Raw genomic sequence first — 15,520 nt, forward strand, 5'->3', positions numbered from 1 at the left:
ATGTGAGCTTCTTTAAGAGTCTATGAAATGTTGACAAGAGGAGAATGTGTGCAAAAGAAGGATCGTGAAAGTTATTTGCAATTTCTGAGTCATGTAATTATTAGCTGATTATTAGGTTCATTAGGCCTGACCTAAGGAGGCACTGTGTCCAAAGCTTTCACTGGTTGTTTTCTCTGCTCTTACTCAATAAACTCCAAATTCTTTCAACGATGCTCCTTTTGTGTTGGACAAACATGCCATGCTGTAGATCTCTCTGTAAAGTGCAATTTAAGTAACTTACAATGGATGATGACATGCCCTTCATTTCTGAGCATTTCTTGTGTCCTACTTGTCCCTGATCTTGGTCAGAGCCGAGGGGAATGTTCTGTTGAATCTCACATTCGATGAGTCAGTTAAGTGAGAGTCAACCAAGACCCTCAAGCAAGCCTCGCCTGACCTCCACCCAAAAAAATCTGTCTTAAGAAAATTCAGAGGAATCAGTGGAAACAATAAAGTTACTTTCATATATGAAATGTATATTAAATGTATTTGCAAAATAGAAAGCGTACACTGGCAATTTTTGGCAAATGATCATCTGGCAATGAGTTGCGCTGAAATCCTTAATAGCCTGAAAGGAAAAAGGGAAATCTTTTGATACTGATTTTCATAACAATATGGAAGGTGACAGTTTTGATGATTGAAGTTGGGTGGGGAAGAAGAACCAAACCTTCTCCCAGCTAAAGACTGAGCCGGAATGAACTTCCTAGTATGATCATTTGGCATTCCTAGTATGATTTTTCCCCCCTGTACATGGATACTCTGAAAAGTTTTTCCACTCCCTGTTAGTTCTTTGATAAAATTCTGCAAACTCCACCAAAGTACATGAGAGGTCCACAGGCAAATTTGGTCCTATTTGGGGGTGGGGGACAACCTCGAAGCAAACACTAAACACACAAGGAAAATGAAGAGAGCAGAACACAGAATGAATTCAGCGAGAGAATGATCAGAAAATGACCTGAAGCTGTTGCTGCATTGCTAAACTAAGCCGTCTGAAGGAGAGGTGAGTTAGGATGTCCCTGGAAGACAGCCTGAGCTGATCAAAGACTGACAAGGATGCAAATGTAGCTGTAATCTGGAGAACAGGAAGCTCTTTTGTGCTTTCAACAGAGTGTGCAGTGTTAGGAGTTATTGAAGCTATACTGGAAGGGAGGCATCCCAGAAAGGAAACAATAAGCACAGTATCTGAGGGAGCGCAAGCATCTGCAAGAGCAAATCTCTGCAAACCTGATTTGGGGGGGGAGGGGGGCTGTTCTTGCTGCTTACAGCTTTGCCCAATCTTCTATTTCAGATTGCACTACCATTATTAGACTACTTAGGGCAGGGCTTCTGAGAGGAATTTTATCAGGGGGAACAAAGTTTCTTTTGGGCCCCTTTGAGTAAGTGGTGTCAGCGGGAAGTCCTGTGCAATTCCACGTGGGGGGGGGTGCATCCTACCTGACGGCCACTTGGGCAGGTAAATATTGCCCTAGCGGGGGTGGTGCAAGTTCATTCCAGAGATGGGGTGAGAATGTTTTGGGTAGGGGTTGTTTTTATGCCCAGGAGGGGGCAGGAATGTTGGAGCAGGCCTCTGCTGCATCTTAAACTCCATTCCAGGCCTGAAAGCACTTCATGGAGCTACTTGGTTCTGCTCCAGCTAAATAACTGGCACAGATCCATGTAGCCCCATTCAGCTAGCTGGGGCAATACATGGGAAAAGGGAACAAATGTTCCCTTACTCCAAAGAGACCTCTCGTCTAGTCAAATCCAATGCTGGTGTGGCCTCAGTAACCCCTCAGCACCAGCGTTGGATAAGATTGGGCTGCCCTTCTATGTGCCAAAAGTTTCTTTTGGGCCCCTTTGTAAAGAGAGAGGGGTGAAACAGAATGGGGGAGGATGGTGACAGGCGAGCAGGGGCAGACAGGGGCAAAACAGGGTGGAGGGAAGCTGGGGAGAGCTGGAAAAGTCTTCAGAGCCCAGGTCTACCCACCCATGTGGCATCGGCAGCTAGATACAGTAATATGGAAAATCAAACACACTCCTAAGTCTCTCTAAAATCTTTTAAATATAAAAAATCATGCAGAAAATTAACATCATCACATTTAGGCTCACACTAGAATGGAAAGTGTCCTGTGCATAACAAAATGTGCTTCTGCAGCAGTTGTAGTCCCACAGTTGTGTCCCTGAGCTCCTATACACTCCTTCATGGCAAGCAGATTCACAAGCCAAAGAGCTACTCTAGCAGGTCAGTTTCCTCCCAGATTTGACACTGTGTTAAGGAATGTCATGTATGCATTCCTTGGCCCAGCATATATGGCTTGCCAGTAGCTGCACCTGCACATTCATGGTAGTGTCCCGTGCGGGTAACAAGTCTGAGTAGATGGGAAAATGTAAGATCCCAGAAAATTTCTGGGCCCCCATCGTTGACTCCCGGGCCCCCTTTTTGACCCTGGGCCCAGGTACAAATTACCCCCTCTCTTAGGCCCTGACTTGGGGAGGCGCCACTTGATAGCAAAATATAAGACTTCCTGCCTTGCATCATAGTTTGAGCTGTCAGATGAAAATGCCCATTTTGACTCCCAGCTTTGCCACTTCCATGCCAAATGATCTCCGCAAGCTCTGGTGAGCTGTTACGCTGAACAAGCCTGTCATTGCTTGAGGAAGCAGCATGGAGATGTTTGTTTCCTTGAGCCGATGCTGCAGTAGCCAAACTCCTGAATGAACCACAGGTGAGGGGTGGGTCGCAGGATGAGAGAGTGGCACCACTTGTGGGGTGGATATTCATTACCTGCTTTGTTAAAGGGTCAGTTCAGATATTGCCTGGATTGGCCCACTTAAATTAAAGAAACCCTCAGATGTCTGGGGTATAATACAACACTCACATGGATTATTTTAGGTGAGGTGTTTGCAAACTGGAAAAGAAAAAATGGAGGAGATTGAAAAATGTTAAAGTGCTTTTGAGGGGAACGGAAAAGCTTTGTCCTATAGTTTTGTGAGAGATTCTCACACATACACAGTCAAGTTCTCTTGATTTTGAAGGAGTTAATTGTCAAGAAAGCACAGTCAGGATTGGAACTCATAAATTTCAGAGAATGAATTAAAATAGGTTTATGCGTGTGTCTGTGAACCTCACACATGTGAAGATTTAAAAGAACATTATTTCTCCTCCATAACATCCTTTCATAATGTTGTCCTTTCAAGGTTGCCATTTTTTAACCATATATTTAAATGGCAAAACTTTGGTACCCCCCCCCCCAAAAAAAAAAAAAGAAAAGGAAAGGAAAACAGAGACAAAAAGTATTTCTTAATTTTGTGTGGTGTTGGATCTTCTATTATCTGATTCCAGATGGAGGTGGACAATGGAACTGCGGTCCAGGAATTCATTTTGCTGGGCTTTGAGATTGGACAGAAGAACAGGTTCCTGCTGCTACTTATTTTCACTGTTCTCTACATCTTCACCTTGGCAGAGAACATCACCATTATCACACTGGTACGTGCAGATGCTCACTTGGCCCAGCTTCCCATGTACATCCTACTGAGCAACTTTGCCTGGCTGGAAATTTGCTATGAGTCCACCACTGTGCCCCGAATGCTCTTTGACCTGGCCAGTCCTCGTGGGATCATCTCCTTCCACACCTGCTTTCTCCAGTTCTACATCTTCTTCTCTCTTGGCAGCACCGAATGCTTCTTCCTGTCAGCCATGGCCTTGGATCGGTACCTGGCCATCTGTCATCCATTAACATATCCACAAATTATGTCCCCAGAGTCCTGCTATGCCTTGGTGGCCTCTTGTTGGATCCTTGGCTTCATAGCATACATTGTCCCAGTTATTTTGATCTCCAAGTTGTCCTTCTGTGGCCCCAACATCATTGACCACTTTCTGTGTGATCCTGAGCCTCTTCTATCCCTTGCCTGCCCACCTCTAGCACGCATTCCCCAGGTTTGTCAGTTTTTCATGAATATCTTGGTTATATTAGGCAACCTATTCTTTGTTATTCTGTCATATGGCACAGTGATTCTCTCCCTAATGAAATCATCTAACCAAGGCAGTCAGAAGAAAGCTTTCTCCACCATATCTTTCCACCTTGTGGTAGTGGTACTTTTCTATGGCTCAGCAGCAGGGATGTATGTGTCTCCAGGTGGAGAAGGTAAGTCACAGGTCACCAAAGTGGTAACTCTCTTCTACACTGCCATTACTCCCTTTCTCAACCCTTTGATCTACTGCCTAAGGAACAACCAGGTGAAGGAAGCACTGGGCAGGTTGCTGAGGAGAACAGAGAAGTGGCTGAGGAGAAAGGTGACAGTGTAAGGGCCAAATCCAATCCAAATTTCCAGTGCTGGGGCAGTCATGGGGCAGCCAATGGGGCGTGCACTGCATCTTGTGGTGGGAAGGCAGTAACAGAGGCCTCCTCAAGGTATGGGAACATTTGTTCAGAGGCCTCCTCAAGGTATGGGAACATTACTTCAGGGCTGCATTGCGACTGCACCAGTGCTGGAAAGTTGGATAGGATTGGGCCCTTAAGCAGTGGGCATGGGGGCGAGAAAAAAGTAAACAAACTACACAGTTGAAAAGATCAATCCATGTTTTGCAGGTTGGGCAAGAAAGCACCTCAGTGTTTTGTATGACACACTGAAGGTGCCACAAAACTAAGCTGGGAAAAGAGTCGGGGTGGAGTTTGTTGATTACCCAGCAATTCCATGACACTGAGGAGAAAGGGTGGAAAGGAGAGGAAAAAAACCAAAAGTATCAACCGAAAGCAGAGTCCATGTTGGACCTCTCCCCCATCAGTCTGAAATAAGGGGGGGGGGAAGAAGCTTGTGGTTTTATGTGGCAACCGTGTGAATGAACAAGGAAGCTCACCCCTTGCTTTGAGAACCAGGATACAAGGCACAAAAGTCTATGAGGTGCAGTGTGGTCTGGATAAATTCCCTGACACAAAACAAAATGAATCCTCTATTAACGGATGGATTACAGGACTGATTCGTCTATATCAGCCATTTTCAACCACTATGCCGTGGCACACTGGTGTGGACCACGAGAGGTCCACAGGTGTGCCACAGGAATTTGTGGAAAGGACATTTATTAATAGGGCCAATGGGAGATGTGAACTCCCCACTGGCAGTATGGTGTGCCTTGCCAATTGTCAAAAACCTGGTGGTGTGCCTTGACCATTTTAATGTCTTGTCAGTGTGCCATGAGATGAAAAAGATTGAAAATCACTGGTCTATATGATTCTTCTTTGTTGGGTGCAATGCAATAAAAATAATTTGATTATACAACCAATAATGTTTCTTTGCATGAAAGTTCTGACTGTAGGCAGTTGCTGCATACATGTGAGTTTTGTTTGAAGCACTCACATAGCCACACACTTGGGAAAGGATGAGTGGTTACACACTTTACTGCCTTGGTGCTCATGTACTTCTTTCACTGAAACTGGTTTGTGCAAGGCTACCCCTTCCTTTAAAACAGTGTTTCTCAAATTGTGGGTCAGAACTCATTAGGTGGGTCACAAGCCAATTTCAGGTGGGTCCCCATTCATTTCAATATTTTATTTTTAATATATTAGAAATGATGTTCCCACGGTATGTGACTGCATTTGGGGAAAGGTGACAGACCTGTACTTATAACAGGCTACTATGTACATGATTTTAACAATGACAGTAAATGGGACTTACTCCTGGGTAAATGTGGATAGGATTGCAGGCTAGGATTGTTATAAATTGTCCTGCCTGATGATGTCACTTCCAGTCATGACATCGCTTCCGGTAGATCCTGACAAATTTTCATTCTAAAAAGTGGGTCCCAGTGCTAAAAGTTTGAGAACCACTGCTTTATAGCAATTGGTCCGACATTACGAAACCTTCCTCTTGAGTCTGTTTTCTTGAATTGAACCATGTGCACTCCCTGCCTCTGGTACAAAGAGCACACACAGTTCATGTTGCTTCTTTGTTGTTAAAGGGATCCTCCATCAGCAAGGTTTTTCATTGCACACCATGAAAAGAGTCCATCCCCACCTAGTCATATTGCTCACATGTGGAATCACCCAAGAAGGGAGACACCAGCACCTTAAAATATGAGGGGAGTCTGGGAGCAGCCAAAATGGATCTGCCACCAAACTGGACCGATCCACTGCACCTGTTAGTACACACACACCCCTTTAAATGAAAGAAAAACACCCTTGTTGTTGCTACTATCTGCTCATCCTCACCCATCCAGATGCTTAAGGAAGCAGCCAAGTGGGCAAGGAGAGGTAGGCAAGAGGGGGCAAGGCAGAGCACAGCAGTGGGGTCACTACGGTTTGCATCACCTGGTATGGGAAGCCAGCACGTCACCCCCATGATGGACCTCCTCCCATGCAGTGGGAAAGGCAATGCCCCAGGCAGTGGGGGTGGTGATATACCATTGCCCCACCTCCACTGGTCTTTTGGCTATGACTTTAGATAGAATAGAGATATTTCAACCGGGTTTGTATTATTGCATTCTGCATAAAATTAGACATTGACTGATATATAACATGATTGTATTATTTAAAAATACCAAGATTTTAATAATTTTGGCCTGTAGTGGCGACACCCTCCCATGCATGTCACCCAGTGCCACTCACACCCCTGCACCCCATAGCAACGCCACTGGAGCACAGTGAGGCATGGCAATCGGGACTCCTTTCACCTCTTACTACCAGCTTCAGCGCCACCTCCTATTGCTTCTTCCACTCTGTCTGGTTTGAAACAAACACGATGGGAGGAGCAAGTGGAAGAGGGAAGTGCCAGAGCTGAAGGTGAGAGGAAGGAAGTGTGAAGGGGGCTCCAACTCTGTGGGTTTTTTGCCCACCTGGCCTGCTTGCTGGGCAGGCAGGAAGGAGAAGGAGGCAGAGTTAGGCACTCCTGTTTTGATGGGTCGTCTGCTGTTTCTTGGAGCTCCATTACTGCAAGTGATTGGCAGCACTGCAGGAAGAGGTGAGCAGCTGTTGCTGCCGTTATATAACATTTGAGACCCATCAGCTGCTTTTGGGAAATCCACAAGCAGGAGAGGAAGGCATACACCTTCCCCATCACTGGTCCTCTGCAACTTAGATTTAGAGTCATACTACTGCTGAACCCGGAAGTTGTGCGCAGCCCTCATGGCTAGTAGCCATTGACAGATCTGCCCTTCCTGAATTTGTTCAATCTTTTAAAATCATCCAAACTCAGCCTTCACTGCATCTTATGACAATGAATTCCACTCTATGTGGGACTGCCTTTGAAGAGTACTTGGAAAGTTCAGAGACTGCAGGATTATGTTGCAAACATTTTGGTTGGTGTCTGACTTATTCCACTGTTTTCCCAGCTACACTGGCCAACCATCAGTTTCCAGGTACATTTTAAGGTGCTGGCTAAAGCCATAATTGGCTTATGACCAAGGTATTGGAAGGCCACTCAAGTCATGCCAGAAGATTAATAAAAATGACTCTTGCCAATCTCTCTCTCTCTCTCTCTCTCTCTCTCTCTCTCTCTCTCTCTCTCTCTCTCTCTCTCTCAAATGCACACATTTTCTGTGTGGAGGAAGTTCTCTCATTTACAATCCTATGGAAGAACCTTCATCCCTTGGGCTCAATTTCTGGTGGACACCATGACCACAGTATTTTCAATGGCACGTCTTATCACATGTCTTTCTGCTGCCACAGATTCTCCTCTTTATCATACTGAATTGTTTGGGATGCTCAAAATGATCTAGAATTTGCAAGCATAGATCTCAGAAAAATAACAGCTGCCAGCAGGGCAAGTGCCAGGCTATTTTGTGCCCTAGGCAAACCTAACCAAAATAGACATTTTTTTAAAATAAGACTTTATCATTAATTATATTCCATAGTGTTCCTGTGGTATTTATCTTTATAAATGAATGAATGAATAGTTGCATTTTAACATGGGTTAAAAAAACTAATCTATATAAAACTGTACTCCTCTGAGGTCTGAGCCTTATGTGGCTGCCTAGTTGGCCTCATGACAGCAGCAGCCCTGCTGAAATGATTACTGGTGTTTCTGCACCACAGGATGAGATAACTTGTCTCCAAAGAGATGTTGTTCTGGTGGATAATGATACTTAGGGGCCATATTCCCAAAAGCCACCAGATATTTAACACCAACATTCAGCTCGCTTTACACACCAACCCACTCTTTCTTCCCATACAGTGCCATACCTGAGCACCACTATAAGAAACAGAGAACAGTTTCTCTCACCCCATACACACATGTGAATGCACACACAGGCACACATATGCAGGAGCACATATCTGATGCAGCTGTTGTGGTGAGTTCTGTGATGGATGGAGCATGCTACTGAGGTACAAAGCTGGAAACCATTACAAAAGCTAAGGAGATGGATTTGAATGGGTGCCTCCCAAAGGAAAAAAAAATAGGCTTCTTCAAGCAAATATTGGTAGACCAGAGAGAGAGAGAGAGAGACAGAGAGACAGAGAGACAGAGAGATCAAGGGACATGTCCATGATTCTGGTGAATAGGAGAAGGCACTGTGGCCTTCTGTGCAAAGCTTCTGGGAAGAAGGAAGGCACACAGTCTGTGAACCTGACCTTCTGATGTGATTTTAAAACAAAAAACAAGAAAAGGGTAAATTCTCACTGCTACCAGGGCAGTGAATGAAGGCTCCATCCCCAAGCCTTGCTTCCAGCCTTGGAGATGCCAGCAGCCCTCAGTACAGGGTGCTTGAGAAAGGAAGAAAGAAGTGCCCAAGTACCAGCGTCCCCTTTCTTCTTGCTCCTCTCGTGCCCACACACACGTACACACAAGCCACTCTTGGGAAGAGTGGCTCAGGAGATGGCTTGAGCACAAGGGATTTCACATTTCATATCTGTATTACAAACAGATAAGCAGACAGGTATGAAAATGCAAAGGATAGCATTGTGACCACTGGTGACCCTGAGCTGGCTCATTCTATGTGTAAGTGTATCATGTACAAATGTGTCAAAGACATTTTAAGTGTATTATAAAAACCATATAACCTGTGTGAAACCTTTTCTTAGCACAAGCTTGAAGAAGGACGCTTGTTGAATGTGGAATATGGTTTGAACTTACTCATTTTGGCATAAACTAGTGCAGTGGTTCCCAAACTGTGGTTCGAGACCCACTGGTGGGTCGTGACCTAATCTTTGGTGGGTCCCCAAAGGGTGATGGAAAGATCAGATTACCTCAAGCCCTGAGGCTCTTCAAAAATCGGATACTGTTGCTGCTAATTACCCTATAAAGAGCTCAGCTCCTGCAGTTTGTAAGCAGGTGTAAATAGAGAGAGATGAAGTTTGTGGGTCTTTTTTCTGGTTATTATAAATAAATAAATAAATAAATATTATTTCTTCCTAGATCTCCTTTTTTAAAAGTCTGGTAAACCTATGTGGGTCCTGATAGACTGCAGCCATTTTCAACCACTGTGCCATGGTACGCTGGTGTGCCGTGAATGGTCTGCAGGTGTGCCGTGAGAGTTTGGGATATGGTCATTTATTAATAGGGCCACTGGGAGATGTGAATCCCCCACCAACACCATGGTGTGCCTTGTCCATTGTCAAAAAACTGATGGTGTGCCTTGCCAATTTCAGTGCCTTGTAAGTGTGCTTGAGACGAAAAAGGCTGAAAATCACTGTGATAGAGTGGCATTTTAAAGACTGGGTCCCTGTGCTAAAAAGTTGGGGAACCACTGAACATGTGCCTTCATAGTGAGCTGTGCTAATCTCTACCAGTGCTTTATGACGAGCAGTACAATACAGTGGCTGACCTGCCATTGAATGAAAGGGGCAAATGCCCTGGATGCGAAGCCTCAGCTGCCTCTAGGACTGCATGGAAGCCTCACTGAGAATCCCAACATGCTTAGAAAGTGTGCTTTTGGTTTGTTGGAAGCAGAGTTTAAAGCATTGGGGAACTTCAGGAGGCTTCCCCAATGCATCCTGGCATTCCATGAGGCTCCAGGCACCGGGGGGGGGGGCGGATTTGCACGCGGGAGGTGTTGGCATACTGGGGGGGCGCCATTATGGGCCTTTGCCTTGGGGCTGGGGAGATCTGCCACTAGTAGAATTATTAACAGTATTTATTAACAGTATTTATATACCGCTTTCCAACTAAAAGTTCACAAAGCGGTTTACAGAGAAAAATCAAATAACTAAATGGCTCCCTGTCCCAAAAGGGCTCACAATCTAAAAATATACAAAAAGAATACCAGCAGACAGCCACTAGAACAGACAGTGCTGGGGTGAGGTGGGCCAGTTACTCTCCCCCTGCTAAAAAAAGGAGCACCCACTTGAAAAAGTGCCTCTTACCCAATTAGCAGGGGTAATAGAATACACCTATTCTACCCAGGGGTAGTAGAATACATAGAAATGATGTATTGCTGGATGCTTAGATTATACTAACAAGTTTCTGGGATGTTATTTTGAGGAAATCATATGATTTTGGAGAAATTGAAAGCTAAAAACATGTCAAGGTTTTGGGACTACACATACGTACTCTAGGCATGCTTCATTTTATGTAATGGGTGTGGTTCAAATAAGGTGGTGGGACCATCTTTGTAACTATGAATGCAAACAAAGCTATAAAACCATTGCACACCTTTGTGACCGTACGCATTCCTTCACGTGTCAGGTGTGTTGGCAGTGCACTGGATAATTGCTCCTTGTCCAGGAGAGCAGCTAGTTCCCTAACAAAGACATATGACCCTTGTTTTTGAAATGTGATGGATGATTCTATTCTCTGATTCCAGATGGACTTATCCAATAGGACTGCCATCCAGGAGTTCATTTTGCTGGGTTTTGAGATTGGACAGCAGAAGCGGTTCCTGCTCCTCATCTTTTTTGCTGTTCTCTACATCTTCACTTTGGTTGAGAACATCACCATTATCACACTGGTGCTTCTAGATGCTCACTTGGCTCAGCTTCCCATGTACATCCTACTGAGCAACTTCTCCTGGTTGGAAATGTGCTATGTGTCCAGCACCGTGCCACGGATGCTCTTTGACCTGGCATCTCCTGAGGGGATCATCTCCTTCCATGCCTGCTTCCTCCAGTTCTATATCTTCTTTTCTCTTGGTGACACTGAATGTTTTTTCCTTTCAGCCATGGCCTTGGACCGATATTTGGGCATCTGCCACCCATTGCACTATCCACAAATGATGTCCAAACGTTCCTGTTACTCCCTGGTGGCCGTTTGTTGGATCCTAGGCTTCTTGTGGCATGTTGTCCCAGTGATCTTGATCTCAGAGTTGTCTTTCTGTGGCCCGAACATTATTGACCATTTTTTGTGTGACCCTGGGCCACTTCTGTCTTTGGCCTGTCCTCCACTAGGAAACATCCCCATTGTCTATCAGTTCTCTATGGATGCCTTGGTTATATTGGGCAATCTGTTCTTTGTTGTGCTCTCCTATGGCATTGTGATTCTCACACTGATGAAAACCTCTTACAAAGGCAGTCGTAGGAAGGCCTTCTCGACCATATCTTTCCACCTAGTTGTGGTCACACTTTTCTATGGCTCAGTTGCAGGGATGTATGTAGCTCCAGGCAAGGAAGATCAGTCACAGATCACTAAAGTAGTAACACTCTTCTATACTGCCATTACTCCCTTTCTCAACCCCATAATCTACTGTCTCAGGAATGATCAGGTTATGGAGGCACTGGGCAGGTTGAGGAACCAAAGGTGAAATTGCTCAGAAGAGAAGAGACAGTGTCAAATGTGTGGAGGAAAGCAGAAACACCAGAACAAAATACTGAACCCATGCAATTGGTAATTTGTTGTAATCCTGAGCCAATTCTTTCCCTAGCCGGACCCCCTCTAGGAGATGCTCCCATCAACATTCAGATTACCAGGAATGTTGACATTTCAATCAATGTCTATCATGCTATCATGCTATCCTATGGCTCTGGGATTCTCATGTTGAGGAAAACCTCTAGCCTGGCTTCATATACGAAGGCCTTCTCCACTATACCCTTCCGTCTAGCAATAGTCACACTTTTGTATGGCTCTGTAGCAGAAACGCATTTAATCTAAAAAAGCCAATCAGAGGTCAATAAGGCAGTGACAGTGGCATTGCTAGTGAGGGCTGTGGACTGCACTGGGTGGTAACCTCGGGGGGGGGGTGAAACCACTACTGGTCAAAACTGTGAAAAACTTGGTATTTTTTAATAATACCATCATATAATATATCGGTATTATTCAAAAATACTAAGTGAGTAATTTATGTGTAATTTAAATTGATGTGTAATTTAATGCAGAATGTGATGAAACAAACTGCATTGAAATACCTGAATTCTATCAAAAGTTATAACCAACATAAGAACATAAGAACAGCCCCGCTGGATCAGGCCATAGGCCCATCTAGTCCAGCTTCCTGTATCTCACAGCGGCCCACCAAATGCCCCAAGGAGCACACCAGGTACCAAGAGACTTCATCCTGGTGCCCTCCCTTGCATCTGGCATTCTGACATAACCCATTTCTAAAATCAGGAGGTTGCGCTTACACATTATGGCTTGTACCCCATAATGGATTTTTCCTCCAGAAACTTGTCCAATCCCCTTTTAAAGGTGTCTAGGCTAGACGCCAGCACCACATCCTGTGGCAAGGAGTTCCACAGACCGACCACACGCTGAGTAAAGAAATATTTTCTTTTGTCTGTTCTAACTCTCCCAACACTGAATTTTAGTGGATGTCCCCTGGTTCTGGTGTTATGTGAGAGTGTAAAGAGCATCTCCCCATCCACTCTGTCCATCCCCTGCATAATTTTGTATGTCTCAATCATGTCCCCCCTCAGGCGTCTCTTTTCTAGGCTGAAGAGGCCCAAACACCGTGTAACCAAACGCCGTATAAACGCCAAACCAAATAACCAGAAGAGGAAGATGCCTTATGTAACAAAAAGTGAATTTTCTTAACTCAAAACTGACCAATGAGACTGATTGTTCTGAGAACCAAGGAGGTGTTATTATGACACAGCAGGGAATTGGTAAAGTGATAGTATGAGTCAGCTCTCATTTTCACCTATCAGAGCTAATGGTAGAACTCTTATTCAGTTGTGCGAGTGTCATGAAGTCAGCCAGTTGGTATTTTTGCTGGTTACAGATTTGTTGGGTGACCTGTACTGTTATATATTTAAAATATAAAGTTAATGGGAATGACCCTAGTAATGCTACTGCATTTAGGTTGTGCAGATCATATTGTAATTTATTCTGCATGGTCTGGTATGGGAGTGTCGGGATGAAGCAATCAGCTCTCGCACCGGGTGACGCAAACCCTAGTCGTGCCTTTAGCCAGTGATTCTCTTCTACTCTGCCGTTACTCTCTTTCTCAGCCCCTGATCTACTCTATTAGAAACAATCAGGTGAAGGACGCATTGGACAGGTTTCTAAAATGGAAGGAGGGCAAAAGAGAACATCATGAAACACTCAGCCATACACTTGAGGTAATAAAGCTGATGTATTTCCAGCTCTCCCTCTTGAATGTTTTTTATTTTGCCCATTTAAGAAGCCCAGAAACATTGGAAAAATCCTGCTGGATCAGGCCACAGTCTAGTGTTTCCTACAGCAGCCTCTGGGAAGCCTGCAGGCAAGACAGAAAGATGTACTTCTCTTTCATCATACACTCCCCTGCATCCCCTGGCTTGAAAAAAATAATAACCTAAGGATACGTAAGGACCAGGGAGGTGCTTCATGGTTGCCTGACATCAACATTCACCTCAGTTCGAGAAAGAGAAGACAAGGAGCATGTGATGTCCAAGAAGATTCCCTTGGGGTCCACTATTATGTAACAAATAAACAAAATGGATGAACTATCTTTTATACATTAGTTTCAGTTGTGTACTTTTGTGTGTTCCGTGAAATGCAAGGCACATAATCCATGCCCAGGTTTGGTTGCAGGTGTTTGGCTTGCCTGAAGTGCAGTGAGCATATCTTGAATGCCCTCCCAGGCAAGTGGTTGCCTTGTGTGACTTCAGGGCCCTAACAAAAACTGGGTTATTTAAGAAAAACTGTGGCACTGGCAGTGGTGTTGCTAAAGGGGGTGAAAGCAATAAGTTTTGCAGGGAGCCTCACTGCGATGTGCAAGTGAACCCTCCCCTTCGGAGCCAGGAGTATGCCTCCGTTTTGCTCCCCAGTCTGGAATGGCTCCAAGGGGGAAGGGAAGGGACTGCTTGCACGCCGCAGTGAGGCTCCCAGCAAAACTTAGTGCTTTGCACCCCCTCTAGCTATGCTACTGAGCACTGGATAGGGCTCTGTGGTTGATAGGCTCTGTGGCTCTGTGCAAGAGGATGGAGGTCTCAGCACTTAGCGGTTAGCAATGGCTCTAGGCCACACAGCCCCTGCATGGGGTTTTTCAGTTGGATGATCTGCTATTACCTGGGCATCTCTAGCTGGTCAGGTTGACTGAGTGAGTGAGTGATTGACTGACAAGCACAAGCCATCCCTAGCAGAGAGCCAGCAGGGTGCTTTGTTCTCAGGGAAGACAGACAAAATGATAGCAAATTCTATCATTTGAAGAGGTCGGGCAGGAGATCTGGTCTAGAGGATAGAGCCTCCGTTTGCCTGAAGATAACATCCGCAGGTCGCCAGTTCAAGGCCACCTGCACCATGAATGGTGAGACCTTGAAGCAGCTGACAAGCTGAGCCAAGTTATTCCACCTGCTCTTTGGTGTGAGTGAAGAAGCGTCTTGGCTGCCCTCCATGTGAGAGATGAAGGAGCTGCTTGTCAGTTTGCGTGGGAGGAAATCGGAGGCCAGAATGTGATACCAGATCAAAAAGATCCATCTGAAATATTGTGGTTCTTGAAAGATAGAACCTTTCTTCGATTGTAAAAATCCCTACGGGGATTTAGAACAGCCTGCCCATGTAAACCGCCTTAAATAAAGTCTGAGGAGAAATCTGACGACCAAGAAAGGCGGTATATAAATACATGTTAAAAAAAAAGTTATCATTCTCACCTCACTGCCCTAATGAAGCTCTTTGGTAACGGTGATGAATTCAAACAGCATAAGGGCTTCTTCTCTCACTGCTTTTGTCTTGGGGGTGTGTGATCAATTGTAACTTTCCTCCAGGGACAAATTGCAGTTGTAAGGGGGGGAGAGGGAAATCGACATCAAGAGTTTGGTGGAAGAAAAGGACTAAAGTCCCCCTCCGTGTTCCAAATTTGGACCAGGGTTCTGAGCAGCTGCTCCTGACATTTTAAAAATAGCAAACATACAGGCCCCGCTCACGCAAGAGGCATACGAACTAGTTCGACACTTTGGACTTGATCCTATCCAACTTTCTAGCCCTGATGCAGCTGCCATCAGGGCATGTGCTTCATGAAGCAGTGGGGGTGCAGAGGCCTCCTCAAGGTAATTGATCGTTTATGATCTTACTTTAGGACTTCATTGCTGCTGTGCTGGCACTGGAAAGTTGGATAGGATTGGGCCCTTTGTCACTTTCCACCTCACGTACAGTTCAAGTTAGTACCTTTGAAGTTCTAAATGGCTTAGGGCAGTGGTTCCAAAATATTTTAGCACTGGGA

General features: G+C 45.0%; 2 protein-coding genes across 2 annotated transcripts; both read left to right on the top strand.

Annotated features, from left to right (window-relative positions):
- Positions 1-3,349: 3,349 nt before the first annotated feature.
- LOC136653994 (olfactory receptor 11H6-like) lies at positions 3,350-4,324 on the top strand. The gene has a single exon (XM_066630856.1). It carries the CDS (start codon positions 3,362-3,364, stop codon positions 4,322-4,324), a length of 963 nt encoding a protein of 320 aa, XP_066486953.1. The 5' UTR covers positions 3,350-3,361.
- A 6,414-nt stretch (positions 4,325-10,738) lies between these two features.
- Positions 10,739-11,686, top strand: LOC136653995 (olfactory receptor 11G2-like). The gene has a single exon (XM_066630857.1). It carries the CDS (start codon positions 10,754-10,756, stop codon positions 11,684-11,686), a length of 933 nt encoding a protein of 310 aa, XP_066486954.1. The 5' UTR covers positions 10,739-10,753.
- The last annotated feature ends 3,834 nt before the right edge of the window (positions 11,687-15,520 follow it).

This window comes from Tiliqua scincoides, chromosome 5 (genome assembly GCF_035046505.1).
Source record: "Tiliqua scincoides isolate rTilSci1 chromosome 5, rTilSci1.hap2, whole genome shotgun sequence".
NCBI lineage: Eukaryota > Metazoa > Chordata > Lepidosauria > Squamata > Scincidae > Tiliqua > Tiliqua scincoides.